The sequence below is a fragment of the Torulaspora delbrueckii genome, chromosome 6, assembly GCF_000243375.1.
Source record: "Torulaspora delbrueckii CBS 1146 chromosome 6, complete genome".
NCBI lineage: Eukaryota > Fungi > Ascomycota > Saccharomycetes > Saccharomycetales > Saccharomycetaceae > Torulaspora > Torulaspora delbrueckii.
Window position 1 is genome coordinate 825,018 of NC_016506.1, and position 12,879 is coordinate 837,896.

A 12,879-nucleotide genomic window follows, 5' to 3' on the forward strand; every position below is an offset into this window, starting at 1 on the left:
TCAATAATATCAATCATGTAAAAATGTCAACTTTCAAGTCGTTTTCGCAGTCATCCAAGTCTAGCCTTTCGAGTCCGTATATATACTCATAGTGAGCATAGCTCAAGTTTTGGAAAAAAACTCGCAGTTGTGTATAGCTGCGAATAGCGTGAATTCCCTTGAGAATGGGTACCTTCAGCTGAGAGCGATCGACAAGCTCGAGCTCGTCCATCTTGCTGCTCTCAAATTCTTTGCATTCGTATATCTCGTCAATTAATGCAACGAATGGATAATTTTTGTAAATGCAATTAATGGTGTCGATGACAAAGAGCCATTCGTTTGTGCTGCTGAAGCCTTCGAGGTTCAAAGCCAAAAGAAGATCAAGCGTCTTACATGCTTGGAAAACAGCTCCTGAATGTATATCACCCTGAATCTGTAGAGTTTCGCAGAACTCTTGCAAGTTTGTCTGCAAGCAGTATGTTATCATTGACCAGTACTCAATGAAATGTTGTTCTTCAAACTTCAGTAGCATGGCCCTCAAAAGGATCCATGCTTTCTCTTTCAACGTCAATTCTGCTGAAAGGAGGAATTGGCAGGTACACGAAATTAGTGGCTGAAAATATAGCATATGAAAGTCTGAAGGAGAGATCATTAATAAATGTGCAATCCTCAAGAGATTTTGGCACTTTGCCTCAATCTCAGAATCATTCCTGGAGTTGAAAGTGATTAGTGCTGGAGTGATACTGGTCATTTTGGGGCCTATCACTGCTAACATATCATTCATCAGTTTTGTCTTATTGTCAGGATAGCGCGACCATTGGAATATTATCTGGTCCCATAGCTTATTATCGGCAAGCAAGGAGAATTTTTTATTGTCAAAATAGAAGTCATTGATAAGGGTACGCCAATTTCTTACTTTACTACCAACCTTCGCAATCTCCACCGCTAACGCCAATACATATTCTGGAATGGCAACATTTTTGGCCTTGAAATATGGAGAGACGCACTGTGAAACTATTACTGAAACGGCGTTGTTAAATTTGTCGCTTCCCACCTCCTCATTCAAAATATCCTGTATATCCTTAACAACATATTGGAGATCAGAAAAAGCTGTCGATGGATCAGCGTAGTTGAAAGGGTTCTCAGCCAATGCGTTAGGTAGATATCTCATGAAAGTATCTGACAGTTCCCTTCTAGTCCTTTTATCTTCACCGAATTTGGACCTATTGAGTTTCTTTGCAATAATAGCCACGAAGTTAAGAACAGATTTCGAGATATTCTCGTAAAGGTTGTAGTTAGCAGAAATTTCCTTGAAAAATTGCAGAAAATCGTTGTAAAAGTCCTCAATGGCAGCATTCTCAAGTGAAGAGGCGTAGCTAATTAGAAATCTCATTAGACTCTCTGAGTCAAGTTTGTTACTCAATGACGCCTCCAAGCGCCCCGCTCTGGCGCTGCTAGTACTGTTTGCCGACAAACTTATGGAGAATCTAATACTGGAGTTCCTATTTTGCCTGTATACGACACCTAAGGAAAAATAAGGCAGCGTAAGAGCCGGTCTGTTCCCATCTAATACGTGAATCAGGATCAATGTCTCTCCCCCAAGGCTCAATACCAATGACTCCATAACCTCTAATGGTTCGAGAACAAAGAGTTTCTCAAGTATTTTTTTGGTCGTAAATTTGAACTTGTAAGAACTGTGATTGGTATGGTTCGCGAGGTAGCCATCTTTTGTAGATATTGAAAGTGCATGAGCCCACGACCATATGTCATGACAGCAACTTATGACCTCCCGGAAAGACTGAAGAACGACATCCCTTTCTCCTTGGATCTTAACGTCATTGCCAGATGTGTCTGATGAAAACACATTGGAAACCACTGCCTGAAGAAAGTCACCCTTTGATCCAGAGGTAGCAAAGTAGCCGTCCTTCTCTTCAGCGGTTAAGAATCCGTGAGATACCTCCAACAACTGTTCCAGACCATTCAGGAGGAGAGAAACGGACTGATAGTATCCTCCATCTTCTTTTTCCTTCATGAAGAGTCTTCTAACACATTGAACAATTGATGCACTTAATGGAAGGATCATCCTGAACATGGCAGTTTCGAAGTACATCATACTTTCAGACAAGAGCTTCATATATGATGTCACAATCAATGGGCTTTCCATCGTCGCAACACTGGTAACCAGGTAGTCGACGTATTTAAGATGTGTGGTGTCGTCATCAAAAATGTCCAGCTTGATTCCGTTCTCATGAGATAGTCTTAACACTTTGGAGACTATGTTGAGCAAAGAAACCGCAATAAGTTCAGAGTCCAGCCCACCCTGAGCTATGTACTTCGATGACATTTGAAGCAGAACAATCACAATCTCCTTGAAATTGCGCTCGGTACCATTGAGAATACATTCTAAAAGAATCAGAGCACTTCGTACACTTTTGGCGTGATTATTATTCTTGATTTCCAAGAATTTCATCAAAATTGCAATCATGAGGTTCTTGTATGTTGATATATCAGCGTCTCCCCACATTATCAATGAAGAGATAGAGGTCAATTCCGACGCAAAGTTTTGAATTACAACTCCATTGTTGGTCTTCAAAACGCTGGTAAGTGATCGAAGTCTGTACGTGAACATATCCAGGTCATCCCATTCTTCAAGTGTCTCCCTTCTCAAGAAATCCATCTGCAACACCTTGTCAGTTAGAAAATAGAAAAGCCTATTAGAGGTCCCAGAGTTTACTGCTGATAGGATCCATTTTGAAACATTCAGATAATGCGGATTCTCTTCTGCAAATAGTTCGTCTATCATAAGTTCTAATGGCCGTGAAAGAATCTTAGTGCGGGGGTCCAAATGGTTCCATAAGAGCTCCAGTACTTTGAGACACTTCGAGATGTCTTTCTCCTTAATAAAAACATGAGAGAGGGCACCCTCAAGATATGTGGAACATGCACAGTTTTCTAGTGTTTGTAAGCTCTTGATGGCCCTTAGTTGTTTTTTTGGTTCTGCCAAAAGGCTCCACAGAGCTTCTAAAAGATGCTGCAATAATTTACACGACTGCATTAGTGGTAGCTTAGGGCACAGGTAGCTACTAAAAACATCGACCATTCCAAACACAGAGTCAGTGAATCCTTCAGGAACTTCCAAACAGCGTTCAAATAGTAGATCAGCCAACTCATTGTCTTCTTGTTTTGCTGCCTTAGCCGACATACCATCTTCAGCTTTAGGGATCTTATTGATTATCATCATAAAAATTGCGACTACTGAATTGACGTGCGTATCATGTTTTAAGCTTTGTATTAGTAGCTTGTAAGCATGACTAAAAATTTGAAGGGAAAGTACATGTGAGTCGAAAGGAGCTGTTTGATTTGAACTCTTCTCAGCGTTTTGGGATGTGGCAGGATCCGAAACGCGACAGTAAAACTTTGAGATTTTCTCAAGCACTTCAGAATTGTGCTCATCGTTTGTTCTTATTTCTGAGCTTTCCAAAGGAACGAATGCACGCTCTGGTGTTTTTTCGAGTAAGTGCCTGCACAAAAGATATCTCTCATCTTTACTAGATGGAGAACAATCGGGGTTTTGACAATCAATGGACAAGATAGCTAGTAGAATAAGCGGGAGATGACGAACAATTATCTCTTCATCTGATGCAATATTAAAGTTCGCCAGAACAAACTCAACTAGTGGCAGGTCCTCATGTTTCTCAATGGATTGAAACAACTTTCCCCAAATTATGTTTGTCTCAACAGAATCAAAGAATGAGTTGGCAGCTTTGATTATCCGTTCATTGTATTGATGCTTATGTGCTGCCACAAGCAAAGGTATGAACATTTCAGGAACAACCAAGGATCCAATCTCCCATCGATCCATAACAGCTGAGCATATACTGAAAGCGGTTGTTACTTGGGACTCCAATTCCAACATACTATTCAGACCCGCTTTTAGTGATTGTAAACCATGTATACTAAAATACTCACTATTGCTTTGATTCGACCTGTCATTCTTTTGTACAGTTGGACTAACACTATTGTTTGTGTTAGCCTGTGCCGCCACTGCGGGACCGACTAGCCAATTCCAGACCCTTCTATTCAGTGACATGTCTTTCGCCAACGTTGTCCTGCAACAGCTCATTATGAGTAACTGCTTATCAGCCGGACTCACTAGAGCATCTAGTACTGGTGAATCAAGATGTAGCCTCTGTAGAAGCAAATCCCAGATACCTCTTTGTATTAAAAGATCGTTCCCATCATCCAAACAACAAGCTAAGCAACGAACTAGCAGACCTGGATCTGGCGTAAGCAAGATCTTTGTCTCTGGAAGAAGTAATGAAAGAGCCTCGTTTCTTAGTGCTTTTGCATCCAATGGTTCTCCGTCCGCTTTTGAATCATTCTTCGGTTCTTTGTTCTTCTGTGAAAGCAAATGTGGTACTGAGTTCATGGATGGGAATTTCTTGGTCAACCATACTAACCCACCTAATCGTCTTTCTTTGTTCGAAATCATTACCAAGAAGCACGTCTGCCAAAATAAGGAGTCATCAGCTAAATTCTCTTGCAGGGACTCAATCAGTTTGATGGATAAAGGCTGGAATTCACTGCTTTCATCGTCGATACCAGGCAGCAGGCTTGCTAACATGGGTCTTACCAACAGTTTGAGGGTAGAAGAGGGCAATTGAACTAGGTAATTGTCATAAAGATCAATCAAGTGTGACTTGACTGACATTGATGCGTATGTCATTAAAGGTAATATGCCGGGAATCCATATGTTACATTCTGACGCCAATATGTCTTGTCCAATCTTCTCAAAGATGAATGTATATACTTCCAATGTCTTTTGGTGGACACCAGCCGGCAAATTTGGTGATAGAGACGAAGTCAATGTTCGGCTTACCTGATACGGCGAAGGAACATAGTACCTTACGTTCTGAAACTGTGGAGACCAGCTTTGTAAAGCCTTCAATAGTTTTCCCAGGCTGGCAATATAATCTGCCCATTCTGTGACCAAGTCAAAGTGCTCCAATGCTCGTAGAACATTAGCGTTGAATTTCTTCTGTTTCGAGTCCAATTGCTTGCTGTTCGAGTCAATAGTCAGAGGTTTGAGAGGCAAAGACATGTTCTTGCAGTATATCAATGCCAAACAACACCAGACCGACCTCTCTGTTCACCAATGGTCTTCTGCTCATACATTAAGTTAAGGTCTTTTCTCGTATATTGTAAGTTACTCTAATTTATCGATATAGTCGATCACATGATATAAGCTAATACCATCCAGATCCACGTCTAGACCTCGATGAGCCTTCATTGGAGTGAAAATTAAGATCTGCTCATGCTGAAGACATTCTTGATGAACTCAATGAGGTCGAATATCTCCTCTGGGGATGTAGAATGCTCTAAACCGCGATAAACTCTGAAATCGTAGTTCTGCATACCACACTTACTGGTATAAAACTCCTTGGCTGCCTTCCCACTTTGTAATGGCACTACCGGATCATCGTCACCATGACCATGAAAGATTGGTGTGTCAAGATTCTTGCTGCTCGAAGATTGAAAAGCTTCAAATGGTGCGCAACAGAATCCAGATAAAGCGACGAATCCGCCAACCTTCACTGGTAAGGTCATCGAAGATGCCAAAGAAATGGCAGCACCTTGAGAAAATCCACCTACAATGATATTCTCTGGTTTGATACCCGCGTCAATCTGTTCTTGAACGTATTTTTGGATTACATTGAGCGACCTCAATGTACCTTCAACATCAGCTCTTGATGGAGATAAAGACCATTCGAGGATATCGAACCATGCTGGCATTCTCATTCCAGAATTGACAGTAACTGGAATGGTGGGTGCATTGGGGAATATGAACTTGGTATGTTGGAATGAAGGATCCTTCTGAAGAAAGTCTGCGAGGAACGACCAGCCACTACCTGAATCACCCAAACCATGGAATATGATCAAAGCTTGCTCAGCAGGCTGTACCTTGGCAGCAACTCTTACAGCGGTTGACATTGGACGTTTATTCGAGATTTGTATATTTTTATTAATCCTGATCATTTAGAGCGAACTTCATCAAGTTGTATAACAAGAGCAGCTCATGAGTAATAAATACGGGGATATAAATTGACAGGTACAGGTTAAGATGTCCTCTGAACTGAACCGTGATATACCGTTACCGGAAAATGTGGAACTGCTATCCTCACAAGAGGTTTTTGAACTAGTCACTCAGCACAAACGACAATTAGAGTCATATGTTGCTGCATTTAACCCTCAAGAGGAATTGAAAGCCGATGTGTTAAATTTGAAAGTACAACTGCAAGAATTGGAAGGAAAGTTCAAAGGTTTAGAAGAAGAGCGGGCTAAAGTACAAGAACAGCTTGAAGAATGTCGCATATTGGAATCTCAGTACGTGAAAAGATGGCAAGACCAGCATCAGAAGATAGACAAAAAGTATAATGAGGATCTTTTGAAAGCAGTATTGGAAATCCAAATGACAGAAGTGGAAGATGACAGCTTCAAACTAGAGGAAAAGTTAAAAGAAGATGACGATTTGGATGTGTTCTTAGACCAATATATCGAGATGCGAACAAACTATCACATAAAGAGAGAAAAACTAGCTACTTGGAACGCTCAGGGTACATTACGAGTAAGATGAACACTCTGTACAAAACTTGCCTAATATACATAAGAGACGGCTTATGTTCATCTTTGGAAAGCATTCCAGATGAAAACGTTACCATCCCATGCTGTCGATGCAATGTAACCTGGTTGGCCCCACAAACTCCAATCCGCACCATAAACAAACTCTGAATGTTGGGTAAACTTAAATCGACAACCCCGATTGGGATCTATGCTGTTTGTTTTCCCTGTGCTGCGTCTATCAGTATAACTGACGTCCTGCCATACGCAGCAAGTCATATCGTAAGATGTTGAGAGGAAAATATTAGAATGGTGTGGAGACCAGCAAACTTTTCTGACTGCCAGTTCATGCCCGCCGACAACCTCGTTAACGCAAATGGATGGAGAAGAGTTGTTTTTGCTCGTCATCCTCAGATCCCAGATACGAATAACATTGTCCACGCCACCAGTGGCAATCGTATGTGGCCTATATTTGTTGAAATCGCATGTCAGTGCTTCTAATCCTGAGTGACCCAAAAAGTTTCTTTGATTTGTCGGCGATGGTGGTTGTCTCAAATCGAATATAGTTATATAAGAGTTCCCAGAGCAACACATCACTAAATTGGGGTCATGAGGTGAAAATTGAGCCTGATAAATGCAATTCTTATTTCTGGTGATGTCTGCATGGTTTCTCTGGTTGGACATCGGTATGTTCATACTGTGATCTACTCGATTCACTGTCTTCAAAGGTTGTGGTGTAAGCGTCAATAAACTGTCCTTCCTTGTTGGAGACCATATTTTAACTGTACCATCCCAGGAACTACTGACAAATGTATTCTTGTTTAAAAGGTTCCAGTTGCAACTGAAGACCTCCTTTTGATGTTCTTTGAAGATAGCTATTGGATATTGAGCCAGTTTTGTATCAAATAATCGTAGAGATCCATCTCCCTGGGCAACAAGTACTTGATTCTCATGTAGTTCATTCCACGCAACATCAAAGAGGCAATCTTGGGTCAGGAAAGAGTTTGATTCGTGAATCTTCCCCTGTGGATCGATATCTAAAATAAAAAGCTTCCCGTTCCCTACCAACCCAAAATTCGAGCCAGAGACCACTGCCAATCTGTTATCAAAGAATGGGGAGTATTGTACGCCGTAGCCGCTATAGCCAGGGATGTGATATCCTAGCATCTGTCGTCGGTAGCTAGCAGGTAACGTCAGTAGCTAATTTGCAGTTCCCTTTGCAAATCACTATTACAACTTCAATATCGAATTGTTAATCAGACAGGGGTTATTCCCGCTGTAATGATTGTTGTTTGGCGATAGAGGATACTACGCTCACTTTCGCTTCAGGACTCATTTAAGGTCAGAGAAAGATGATAAGCATGCACAAAATACATTGAACTAACCAATTTATATTATAACAGATATGAAAATGCATGTATGATGCAGGTCGAATGCTACATAAAATCTATATAAAACAGAATGTCCGTCTATCATAGAGCCTACCCGTCGAACCCTGAAATTAATCATTACTACCACTTGCCGCATCGCCATTAGTCTGCTGAGAAGGTCCCTGATGAGTTTCATCTTCATTACCGCTGTTAGAATTTCTTGTAGACTGATTATTACGAGGTGGCAATGGCAAAGGGCCATCACTTACATGAAAGGTAGAAACTTGTCCATCTGGATTTCTGTAACTAGCAACACCAGAGTTAAACATGCTGTTTGATGCCTGAGGATGTGGAATAGGTAAAGAGCCCGATTCGGTATTGTTACTGTCTGAACGGTTTCTATGACGATTCGTTATTCTCAGGATGTGATCCAAAAACGATCTCCGGCGAGGGACAGGTGGGGTATTTGATTGTGAAGCTGAACTTGTAGAAGATTCAGTTGTGGAGAGGGTTGGCGTAGAGGCCGTTCGTTCCGCAGACTCTGAAGCAGTAGACTCAGTAGAAATGCTATTGAAAATGTTGTTCAGTATAGATCTTAATCTTTCGTTTGCAGGACGTCCTGAAGGTGCGGATTCCCCATCATTGGTGTCATCATTGTTTTCATTATTAAGGCTGGTAGGCAATTGGATTGCCGTTATGGGAAGAGGTATCCATTGTATTCTTCTAGAGTCTGGACTATTGATTGAGTTCAATGGGGTTGAATCCGATTGCTCACCGGTACCCTCGTTCGTCGCCGTAGCCCCATTTTCATTTTCCGTCTGAGCCCCTGCTTCTCCTGTAGCTAGACCAGCTCGAGTATCAGGCCTTAAAAGCACTATACCAGAGCGAGAAAAGGTGAAATTATGCAAATCGTTGCCCGCATTGGTACTTGTGGGTCCCTCTGTCTGCTGATCTGGTGCCGAGGGATTATACAACGCTTGCCTTATTCTTTCGAAAGCTTCAGCATTTTGATTCGCTACAGCTCCATTGGAATCCTCACCCGATTGCCCAGCTGCAGCTTCGACTATCTTGTGTCTGCACAACGGACAACTGTTTTCCAGCTGCGACCACTTGAAGAGACATTCTCTACCAAAAACATGATTACATGGTAGTACTACTGGTGAGTGCTTATATGTTGGGGGCTCCATTACATTTGGTGCCTGCTCTGTGTTCTCATCTTGCTGTGAAGATGATTGTTCAGTCGGAACTACTACTGGCGATTCCGATCTCTGTTTCTTTTGTAACCCGTCTCTGCCATCCAAGTCATCCTCTCTAGTCCTCTTGAATATATTCGACAACTCATCCTCGTAAGCATCATAGCAGATGCTACAAATTGTATTGTGTCTATCTGCCAATTCCCTCACTTTCAGAGCAGGAAGTTGTTCAAATTGTTCTTTAGTAATACCCTTGGGTTGAGACATCATATCACTGAAACGACGCATAGCCAACTCGGCTGCGATGGAGATGATAGACTCCAATCTCTCTTGTGGTGTTGAAGTAGGAACATCTCTAAATGACAGGATCAAGGCTCCATCAGGTCTATTCACTGTAGGAGTTTCACCATTCCCCTCAGCATTTCCATTTGGTTGATTAGGGTTTAAGTTTGCCAAACCATTGGGATTGAAGTAGGAATACTGGATCGAAACGGTTATACTTCTTGTAGGCCTCTCGCCGTTTGCAGGTTCACTAGCAGGAGCAGGAGGGTTCTCAGTATCTTCTGCACGATCCATATTTTGGTCACTGTCGTTGCCACTCATCCAGACACTCCGTGAGCTTATCGGCAAGGAAACAGACCTATTTTCCTTGAGTTTATAGATATTTGACTATTATATAAGCGATTCTCATACCCTGCGTCGCTTTGCTGGGTGACACAGAGCAGTGAAAAAAATCATGTGAATAACCCATCATATGAAGAGTAAGCTCATCGAGGTTCCCGAGGCTCCAACAAATTCCTTTCAATACATAGTTTAATGCTAGATTATGGAAAGTCAAACATTTGAAGGCATGAAAAGCGAATGATTTGAATTAAAATGAGTGTGCAATATCGATGGTACTTTTGTACATAAAGCCTTATTAGGCTCATGAGGTTTAGATAAAAAAAGAGATGATAGTGGCGAATAGTAGAAATAGTGGTGATGGAGCCAATGTATCGCCTACAGCATTTCTCGCACCAGAAGCTCCGTTGGAAGATGTGGTCGTAGTTCTTGCTGTACCACTACCACTACCGGATCCGCTAGTGCTTATTGCTTGGTTCGTGGACCAAGTGGATGAGTAACCTTGTGCTCTGACTGCGCTGGGGATAGAGTCTGAGATGACTTCGATCTGTGAGTCGCTGTTGTTGAATGCGGCTTGAGCCATGGAGATTTCGTAGTTTTCCAAATCGTAGACCACATAGGCATGGACTAAGAAGTTGTCACCAAAGATGGCAGCATTTGAGGTCAGTGGGATCATACCTAAGTAACACGTACTAGACGAAGATCTTGAACTCAATAGGTAGCTGGAAAGATTAGCGGAGATTTGGAATCCGCCGAAATCAAAGTTCAACCGGGTATCGTTGTTCTCGGAAGGACAACGCATGGAGTAATAACCCGTATATTGAGAGTACTGGGCTCCAACTGCACCAGCGATCAGTTGAGTTAAAGTGTAAGGCATGTAGCTCAGAGTAGTACCGGAGTCCAACAAAGCAGGAAACTGGGTGTTGGTGAGGTTCCTGATCGTGCTGCCCGATGTCACCGACACACCTTGAACTGTAACGTCAAATTCGATTGGATTCTGAATACCTCTGTTCCTGTACATGTTCAACATTGGGACGGTGTATAGTTGACCGGAGTATTTGCTGTGGTCGACTGCACCAAATAAAACACTACCCTTGTCAGCATCCGGCTCGTTCAAGAATAATGAGTAAGCATTACGGTCAATAATACCTTGTGATTTCAAAGCCATCGGGAAGTTTTCGTACTGGTACGCACCGGAGGATGCGGAATTCACACCAACATATGTACTTTGGAGACCAGCTAAACCAATTCCCATAACACCAACGGTGGAGTTACTCTGGTTAGCCACAGCAAACGAGAGGTTCGTGACATTTAGATCGCCCAGGTCGAAATTATCAGTACCCCAGGTACCAGAGGCAAAGGTAGTATCACCATAACTGATAGAGAAAGCCGTATTGTTGGATCTAAAAGAAGTAGACTTGGATGGGTCAAAAGTACCATATTCGCTACAATCCACAGTGGCAATACCGCTGTTACCACTAGAAGTAGCAGTTCCACTGGAAGTGGCCAAGGTCGATGTAGATAATTGAGTAACCGGTTTCGTATCATCTGAGTCTATACAGTACGGATTCTCAGGACTCGAAACCCACAAATCGGAAGAACCGGTATCCAGCAGCACAGTAACATTTTGACTAGGCGTACCAATTTCCAACTCTATCGAGTAGAAATTCTGTTCGTTGTATATTTCAATCTCCTCGTAACCGTCATCCCGTTTCCTTAACTCTGCACTGGGTTTATTCCCCTTACCAGCTTCTTCGTAACTGTTACCACGCAGCTTGTCAAAGGACAAGTGCACGTATTTGCCTGGTTTCTCGTCAACGTCACTTAACGCAACCGCCTGGCTGCCCAACAAAAAGCCTGAAATCAAAGCAGCAGGTAGTAACTGCATAGCTAATGATACCAATAAATGTCTGACTCTTCTAGTCGTCTCTTGGGGCTAGTTCTCTTAACTTTTAGTCTATTATACCCTTTATAGACTTTTCACTTTTTATACCTATTGAGAAGCCGAAATATTTCAGAGAAAGCTTTAATAGGAGAAATATAACTGCTATAAGGTCTATCTTGCCTTCTAAACCTCGTTAAGCCATTCAATATCTACTCCAATAACAGTCTATATACTTGATGTACGTTTAACTAGAACGATTTGCTGGCTGTGTGCATGTACAGACTTGACCAGGGTCCAGGCGGATGTAACGGGGGGCGCAGTTCAAGCAGGCCTATTGCCTATTCAAGGTCACGCAGATCGTAGATTCACGATTGGACTGCATATTGGGCAGCAGAAGAGTCTCTATATATCCCTCTTGAACAGCTTCCATATGAAGGCAGCTGCTCGGGGGCCATCGTTTTGAAAAGAGTCAATGGAGTCCAGCACACGGGATTCAATATCCTGTGGGATCCTCTGTAGACCCCATTTCACTATCATGTTGGTGAACTCTGGGTGCCCTTGAAATGTTAGTAGTCTTTCTGGTTTGTAAAAGCCCTGGAGTGCGCACTGGGGGGTGGAGCCCCAGTTGCTACAACCTTCAGGAACTTCGAGGACTACGTCTTTATGCATCTCAGAAAGATTAAGAGTCTTGTATCCTTGAAACAGTTTTTGGCCAGTGGGGTTCAGTGAAACGGGCATTACTCCGCCTTCGAATCCTTGTGGATTCCTGCCGACTTTACAACCTAATGATGCAGCGACCACCTGATGGCCAAAACAAATTCCAGCGACTGGAGGATACTTGGAGTCATTTAGAATAATCTTTAGATAGTTGCGTAAGTCGACGATCCATTTGGTTTCCGTATCGAACGAATCAAATTTGGAACCCGTAATGTAGATACCAATGTAACCATTGGCTTTGGTGATCTCTTTCAAGTCAGGGAAGTGCTCGTTGTAGATGTCGAAAATTGGGTATTCAACTTTAAGGTCTTGGTCGCCTTCCAGAATACGGCCTTGTTCTAGCACTTTGATACCCATCTGAGCGAAACTCCTCCATGGTTTGACCCAATCGGACTCGTAGTCGGTGTAAAAGATTGCTACTTTGGGAACTATCATCTTGTTATCTCTATTGTGTGTGCGTGTGTGTATGTGTTTGTGTGCTGTGAAGAAGTATTGA

At 42.4% G+C, this 12,879-nt stretch overlaps 7 protein-coding genes across 7 annotated transcripts; 1 reads left to right on the forward strand and 6 right to left on the reverse strand.

The window, feature by feature from the left end:
- Window positions 1-13: 13 nt before the first annotated feature.
- On the reverse strand, window positions 14-5,080 carry DOP1 (Dop1p; the record flags this gene model as incomplete). Its single annotated transcript, XM_003682414.1, has 1 exon — window positions 14-5,080. One exon carries the CDS (start codon window positions 5,078-5,080, stop codon window positions 14-16), a length of 5,067 nt encoding a protein of 1,688 aa, XP_003682462.1.
- Window positions 5,081-5,280: 200 nt separating this feature from the next.
- TML25 (palmitoyl-(protein) hydrolase) lies at window positions 5,281-5,970 on the reverse strand (the record flags this gene model as incomplete). The annotated part of the gene is made up of 1 exon (XM_003682415.1): window positions 5,281-5,970. The coding sequence occupies one exon, from the start codon at window positions 5,968-5,970 to the stop codon at window positions 5,281-5,283; it is 690 nt and encodes a 229-aa protein (XP_003682463.1).
- A 130-nt stretch (window positions 5,971-6,100) lies between these two features.
- SRN2 (ESCRT-I subunit protein SRN2) lies at window positions 6,101-6,613 on the forward strand (the record flags this gene model as incomplete). Its single annotated transcript, XM_003682416.1, has 1 exon — window positions 6,101-6,613. The coding sequence occupies one exon, from the start codon at window positions 6,101-6,103 to the stop codon at window positions 6,611-6,613; it is 513 nt and encodes a 170-aa protein (XP_003682464.1).
- Window positions 6,614-6,660: 47 nt separating this feature from the next.
- On the reverse strand, window positions 6,661-7,764 carry PEX7 (Pex7p; the record flags this gene model as incomplete). Its single annotated transcript, XM_003682417.1, has 1 exon — window positions 6,661-7,764. One exon carries the CDS (start codon window positions 7,762-7,764, stop codon window positions 6,661-6,663), a length of 1,104 nt encoding a protein of 367 aa, XP_003682465.1.
- Window positions 7,765-8,098: 334 nt separating this feature from the next.
- On the reverse strand, window positions 8,099-9,763 carry SAN1 (ubiquitin-protein ligase SAN1; the record flags this gene model as incomplete). Its single annotated transcript, XM_003682418.1, has 1 exon — window positions 8,099-9,763. The coding sequence occupies one exon, from the start codon at window positions 9,761-9,763 to the stop codon at window positions 8,099-8,101; it is 1,665 nt and encodes a 554-aa protein (XP_003682466.1).
- A 331-nt stretch (window positions 9,764-10,094) lies between these two features.
- TDEL0F04450 (pepsin-like aspartic protease) lies at window positions 10,095-11,669 on the reverse strand (the record flags this gene model as incomplete). The annotated part of the gene is made up of 1 exon (XM_003682419.1): window positions 10,095-11,669. The coding sequence occupies one exon, from the start codon at window positions 11,667-11,669 to the stop codon at window positions 10,095-10,097; it is 1,575 nt and encodes a 524-aa protein (XP_003682467.1).
- A 399-nt stretch (window positions 11,670-12,068) lies between these two features.
- On the reverse strand, window positions 12,069-12,818 carry TDEL0F04460 (putative amidotransferase; the record flags this gene model as incomplete). The annotated part of the gene is made up of 1 exon (XM_003682420.1): window positions 12,069-12,818. One exon carries the CDS (start codon window positions 12,816-12,818, stop codon window positions 12,069-12,071), a length of 750 nt encoding a protein of 249 aa, XP_003682468.1.
- Between the last annotated feature and the right edge of the window lie 61 nt (window positions 12,819-12,879).